At 41.1% G+C, this 7219-nt stretch overlaps 1 protein-coding gene across 1 annotated transcript; it reads left to right on the forward strand.

Moving 5' to 3' along the window:
• The first annotated feature begins 297 nt into the window (after positions 1-297).
• On the forward strand, positions 298-5422 carry LOC140341540 (uncharacterized). The gene is made up of 3 exons (XM_072427374.1): positions 298-605; positions 2154-3444; positions 4352-5422. The coding sequence occupies exons 2-3, from the start codon at positions 2170-2172 to the stop codon at positions 4559-4561; spliced, it is 1485 nt and encodes a 494-aa protein (XP_072283475.1). The 5' UTR covers positions 298-605; positions 2154-2169; the 3' UTR covers positions 4562-5422.
• Positions 5423-7219: the final 1797 nt, after the last annotated feature.

The raw sequence follows: 7219 nt of genomic DNA on the forward strand, positions 1-7219 counted from the left end.
ATGTAAACACTGGGACTCCATGTAATAAGGTGTCAGGGATTTGTTTATATGAGTGTTTTCTCACATATACGCCCTCTTTGAATGAATTCTTCCCCTGGACTCTCCGCTCCCTCTCAGCACATAACGTAACCATTAGAAATTTCCCGTCTTCTCTAGCTACACTCTCACTACGTCATAACGCTACGGACCAGCACGTGACCACGTTCGCTCACCCCGCCTGAATTCCTTGGTTTTATTTTTAGATAGGACGCAGGAAACGTCACGTATTTTCCGTCCAGCTACAAGCCACATCCCTTTCTGTATGACGTAGATGAGACCTTATATAAGGCTGTAGGCGCCTAGACGCATCAGTTTTCTGATTTACAACACAACAGAAAGAAGAAACGAGTGAGCGGCCAAATGACCAGGCATGGCTTATAGCGATACACTAGGAGAGATACCGCCGTCCTTACCAATGCTCTGTGTGCTGTACATGAAAGACAAGAGAGCTCGTGTTTCCGGCTTCGGGTATCACCGCGTTATTGACGAACCCCCAGTCCAGGAAAGCACTACTAACTTCTGCTGGAGCGCCTTCCTCACAGGGTGAATATTGGAGGCCCCGATAGGTATGTGAATTAATCCGCTCCTATGAAAAAGGCGGGTGTGGATGCTGTAGGCCCGATATGCTTAGCCGGGCTCAGGGTGGCGGCTGTTCTTTCTTTAGCCGCTGGGGGCAGCAGTGCGCCGAGGTCATCTCGTGTCATTTCCCATATATGGGCATATCAGCGTGATCTGCACCTCCATTGACTTTTATGGGCCATCTCCCAGTAATTATGGGATGGTGGCATAGTATAAGTTGTGCAAGGATGATTTAACTGTGTTTTATACAGCCACATCCTATTAGGAAGAGTATAACCTGAGCCAGGCTATTTTCTGCGTATAAAAAAATAATAATAATCCTTGCGTCAATCCTCCCCCCCTTACTTCCTGATACAACAGGAAGTTAGAAGAAATCTAGCAAATTTGGGGGAACCCTTAACTTCATTGTCCCCAGAAATAGATGGTATTGATGTCTGAATTTCTCACTTGTTAGAATATTCATGTTAATGGCTGTTTTGTGATCTAATCATGTTTTGTGGTGTCCCCTGTATACCCCTGTATACATGGGATTTGATAATGTACGTTAGTCATTTCTTACAAAGTTCATTGATGCTGAAAGTTTGCTGTGTGACTCGATTGAGGTCATGTGACTGGCATGGGGCTCCTGGAGGAATCAGAATATACTCTGATTATATCTCCTGTGATGAGTAATTTCTAGTAAGCCTGATGATCTGTATAATGTGTGTGTTGGATTGTACAAAGAGGAACACAGAATGATGATGATTTAAATAGCAATGTTTGGGGGAAAGAGGAATGTGTCCTGAAAGTTTCTGGTTTTTCTCTAATTTATAGTTAGAAATCTATTGGTTGAATAGCCCACCATTCTCACATTCGTCCACTAGATAGGTGTTATTTTCAGTGCTGTATACAGAATTTTATTGGAAATAGCAATGTATCTTATGGTTTTAGGAAGATGTATTTATTTAATCATAGTTATGGTCCTAATAAAACAGCACCACCTTGTGGCTGAAGGGAGCAATGACGGGCATTTTAATTTTTTTTTTTTTGGGGGGGGGGGGGGGATCCCCCCGACCCCCCCCTCCCCCCCTCTTCCCCCAAGTCTTTACTTTTCCCCCACAGTTTTGGTGGCACTACTGTGTTTAGAAGCTTTTAGTCAGATTTTTTGTTTCCCTATGTTTATTCTTGTTTTTCCTGTTAGTGATGCCTATAGACTAATTTACAAGTGACAACTCCTCGTCTCCAAGCAGCTAATGTTTAGTATCCTGTAGCCGCTCAATATACACATTACGTAAATAGTTGTGTAACCTGTTCTGGGGATCCCAAAGGAGCTGCCTGGAACAGTTATGGTATGCTTGAAATATTTAGGATGAGCCTTGGCTGACTTGTTCATTGTTGGCTTTTAAAGTTTGTAGCTGGTAGTTTAACATTTCATTACAAATTCCACACACTTGACAAATCCTTATTCATCACATGGGTGGATGGATAGCTTCTGATGTTTGAACTAGTGGTGTATTGAAGCCAATGTTTATTACTTTATTTTCTTTTCCTGGCAGGGCATCATAGAAAAAAATGAGTCTCAACTACCTTTGGTTTGGCTCATACTGGAGGAATGTTACCTCCCCATTGACCCATTGGCATCGAGGGACTGCCGTCCAGATTGACACCATGAAAGTCTATCCGGAAATGCAGGTTGTCGTTGGTGAGCTGGGAACAGACCTGGTGATGTTAACAATGGCTGCCAGAATCACACAGTCAGTCTTTACTCTGGCTAGAAATTTCCTGCAAAGAAGGCCTTTGGGTTTGAAGATCGTTCCTTGTGACTGGAAGAGTAAAGCTTTCCAAGCTGTGCTGTGGATGTGCTGGAATATGGTCGATGTTTTATTAGCCGTGGAGGTGACAAACATGTTTTTTTACAAGAACATGTCTAAGCATTCAACACATTGTCATACCAGACAGTCCATGAATACCATCTCTATAAAGTGTCACTGGGGCTGTACAGCTGAAATAAAACAGAACATGACTCCAGGAAAGGAGCTTTGTTTTCCCAGAATGGAGAATCCTCAGGAAAATACTGATATGGTAGAGGGTTGTGACCACACAGTGTTCTCCGACATGGACATCATAGTGAGAAAAGAGCCACTTCTCCCATCCTGTACAAACTCACTGATTTTGTCAATGATCTATGTTCCATCAGAGGATGGGGGGTCCTCCCTCTCATCCGAAGACTCGGACCTTAGTGAATTTGAATCTGATGATGAACGCGACAGTGAATTTGAATCTGATGGTAAATTGAATAGTGAACTTTATGGTGATCACTTGCTTCCATGTGAAGAGTCCAGCCTCAGTGATTCTGAAGATGAAGAGACCGAAAGAGATTCAACCCATGAGGATAGCTCAGTAGACAGCGGCATGCAGGAATCATGGACTCCAAAGTCAAAAGAAGATATGGATGACAGTGAAGAAGAAAGTGATTGGTTAGATGAAGAGGATGATTCCTGGGATGCAGGAAGTGATGCAGATGATAGTAGGGATGATGACTTGTGGGCTTCTTTCTGTCGGAATGACCCATATAATCCACTTTCTTTTGCTATGCCCACCAGAAGCTCTAAGCAACAGGTAAAGAATGAGGGGCTCATCGCCAGTTCTGAAAAACATCAGATCAGTGCCAAATGCGACATTCCCAATGCTCTGCAATTGAAGAATAACACACCAAAATGTACAAAGCGGTCACAGGCCAGGAAACCAGTGCTTTCAAGCTTTAAAAGCTCTCATAAGTGTGCAAGCCAGAAAAAGTCTGAATCCATGGAAGAATTGAATCAAATTGAAAACCCAGGCATTAAAAAGGTAACTTTGCACCTCTAGAATTTATTATTGGGGTTGTTCTGGTGGGTGGCCTTGGTTCATTTTTTCTGTATAAATATATTCTGTTGGTTTTGTAATATACCTACAGATCATAAGGTTTTGACAATTGGAGTATAAATAAACAAACTTTAGTTTGATGGAAAATAAATTATTCCTATCTGCAACATAGTCCACTTTTTATTCTTTAGACATGACATATAAAATTAGCTTGGGATGGTTGCTGTTTTCATAATTCCCCTTTGACCCTCACATCTGGCAGTGTCTTCTTGGAGCAGACTAAAGTTGCACACCATTGCATAAGGTCTCTTGAGGTCCCTGATGCCACCTTCAGAAACCATCAGGTGATCTGTGGGAGTACAACCCTCCCTGAGATAAAGAATGGGAAGTCTGGGAGTAGTCTGACTCAGCCATAGCAACCAGTCACACAATGGCTGTGTCATCACTTCATGCAATCCTTTTGTAATTCTGCTGGAACTGCCTTCAATTGCCATAGTGCTATTATAAATGTATATATGTTGTCAGTCATTACCTTTTAATCTGAGATTTCACCCAGGTCTTAATTTCTACAGCTACATATCTCAATCTTTGTGTGGTGTCGCAAAAATAAAGCAATAATAATTTCTCCACCAGACATTGTGCAGAAGTCTAAATATACCAGAATACTAAAATTTGTATATGAACACATGTAAATTGTGCCTGGGATGCAGAAACCAGAGCAGCAATTTGGTTTTCATTTTACAGAAAGATGAATTAACTAGGAAGCATGCGTCAGGCTCTTTGCTGGCCCATAGCAAGTCACCACGATGCAGTAGAAAGAAAAATGTTGAATATATATAGTGCCTTCTGCTTAATTTGTAATCTGATTAAATCATTACAATTTTTTTTCCAGGTGCGTTTCTCATCCAATGTCCTTGTCCGTCGTATGGTTACCTGGAATTATGCTTACAGAATGGCTCGCAAGGGACCGTGGGAAGAGTATGCCCGTGATCGCTCTCGTTTCCAGAAACGGATTGCTGAGACAAAAGCTGCCATTGGCTTCTGCCTAGAACCTTGTCACAGACAGAAGATCTGGGCTGCACGCCACTATGAAGAAAACTGAAATGTTGGCTTTTGGAGAAACTTTATGTACTCGTAATATTCCAAAACCTAAAATCATTAGTAAAGCAACACCAATGTTTCTTCCCAGGTCCTTTTACACTATGACCCCTCCAATACTTTTGCATAAAAAGTATGTTGCACTGAATCTGACAATTGCACTCATCTTACAGTGTTTACCTATCGTATGTAATGCACTACACATTTCTAAATAACTAATATGATGTGGATAACTTGCTATTATGTTTAACACTAATCCCTTATATGAGCCATAATTTTGTGCCAATGTCACCATGACTTTTATTGGGAATTGTGATTGTGTTAGCATGAGGTTATCGGCCTCGTAACTGAAATTGAAGAATCCAGTGCCGACTTGCATTTTTTAATGTTATTTAAATACTTGGGGCTCTGTGGCATACTGCTGATTATTTATTTCCTACCTCAGCTATCTAACTTCATGCAAATTCTGTTTGCAATGTGTTGGGAGAGCTACCCAACACACTCCCTTTGAGTGAAATGCTGGGATATTTTGATACACGATTTGCATCTGCGTTGGCCTGGTTTGAAACACAATATCATACACTTTACTGCTTGTGCTATGGCAATAAAGAGCCTGTACTTAATAAAATGTGTAGAGTGCAGCTAGAGGGAAAATTTTAACTTTTTGGTTTGACTATGCTTTATTTCTTCTGCCGGGTATGGGAGGCTCTTTATACTTGTACATGCTTCATATTGTTACCTAGATTTTGGTTGCTTTAATTACTCTTGTAAATATTTTATTTTGAAACTGTACAGTTCTTTAATAAATTAAGTTATTTACCTGACATTGTAATACTTGGTAAAGAGATAAAAGATCTGAGAAAAATCCTTTTGTGGGGTCTCTTTCTGTCCTATAGTCTATACAGGATGGTAAATCGATCTAAAGGAAAAACTTCCTCTTGGATAGTTGTCACCAGTTCAGCTTTATCAAAATCTCCCAAGTGAAGAGGCATTACACTATATTAGCAAAAGCCTAAAACAAACCCTGAAAATACATCTGGTCAGTGTCTGGTTCGCATACCACAAACTTGCTTTCTCAAGAAGTTTGGATAACTACAACCTGCACACTTAACAATATAAGGGAGTATGGCTGTGCAAACAATTCTGTCCAGGTGGAGGAATCACTAACCCAAAACTAAGTATACAGCAAATGTCTTGATATCTTATTTATTCCAACTATTGGGAATGACAACTCCTTTAAAATGCATTTTACTTGTTTCTATTTAACCTCAACAGGCCAGAAGCTTCTGTACAGATTTAGGTTTTCCTTTTTTCCCCCCTTGCTGCACAGCAGTCAGTCATTTTTGTCCTGTTTTTATTATGGCTTCATGATTGCTTCAGTGCCAAACTTTAACATGACTAATTCTTGTTGAAGCTCTTATACTGTTTTCATCACCCTAAGGTTTCTCAACCAGGGTTCCTCTGGAGGTTGCTAGGGGTTCCTTGAGTAATTTGTTCCTCTCAGGACAGTTTAAATAACACCAATGATCACTACACTTAATGGGGGAAAGCAAAGTGTTCCAAAACAGTTACCTGGCAGTTTTCATTCTCACACACACAGGCACCAACAGCATCCAAATAACGTGGACCTGCAAGGATGCCCAGAGCAATGCAGAGTACAACCAGTTACAAATCCATTTAAGTCAGCATATTCCACAAAACATACAGGGCAGTAGAAAGAAAGTCAATACCCACTTATGACCAGCCATGAAAGCATTTGGACATTCTCCGGTACTGAGAATGCAGGAGTGATGCATGATGCGTCAGCTGGTAAGTGGCTGGGGTTGCTTGAGTTCCAAGATAAACAGGTAGGTTTCTGGAAGTTGTTTTTACCATTGACCTACACCTAAATGAGCATTTAACCCTCACGGGGCAGGAATACTCTCATTGCAAGGACTGATTTTGGATTGCAGAGTTCAGCATTTAAATGATTGATAGAAACAATGCAACCCAATGTGATGGTATATGCACGTATAGTTTTTCAGTTAGTGATTGTTTTTTTTTTTTTGGTTGGACAAATAGTGATGAAGGTAGGTAAATATGAACATTTGACTTATACGGGTCAATGATTCCCATCATTTATTCTGGAATTCCCTGGCAAGTGTTCCAATCTCTTTACATTTCATTTAAAACTATGACTTGTTTCTCCACCTAGTGGCCAAATGTCAAAGTGCACAGCTGTCACACTAGGAAGTGCTACCGTATTTTTCGGACCATAAGACACACTTTTTTCCCCCCAGAAGAGGGGGGGGAAAAGTCCCTGCGTCTTATGGTCCAAATGTATCAAAATGTATCCTTCCCAGCTGCTGTCCCGTCCCCCCTCTGCCTTTTCTTCTGTCTCCAGCGCGGCCAGAGTGACTGTGTCTCCTGTATCTTGCTCCCGGCGTCCTCCCACTCTCAGCATGATTGGCTGACAAAGTCATGCTGGGAGCATTCTCCCAACATGACTGTCAGCCAATCATGCTGAGAGTGTTCCCTGAATCATCCACAGCACACATAGTAAAATCACACATACGGTACACAACACAAACACAATGTAAACAAATGTTATATTGCAATCCCATTGTGATACATTGTATGACAATCGGATTACAACTGAAAGGAAATACTCACCCAGTGTCCG

Source organism: Pyxicephalus adspersus, chromosome 11, assembly GCF_032062135.1.
Source record: "Pyxicephalus adspersus chromosome 11, UCB_Pads_2.0, whole genome shotgun sequence".
NCBI classification, from domain to species: domain Eukaryota; kingdom Metazoa; phylum Chordata; class Amphibia; order Anura; family Pyxicephalidae; genus Pyxicephalus; species Pyxicephalus adspersus.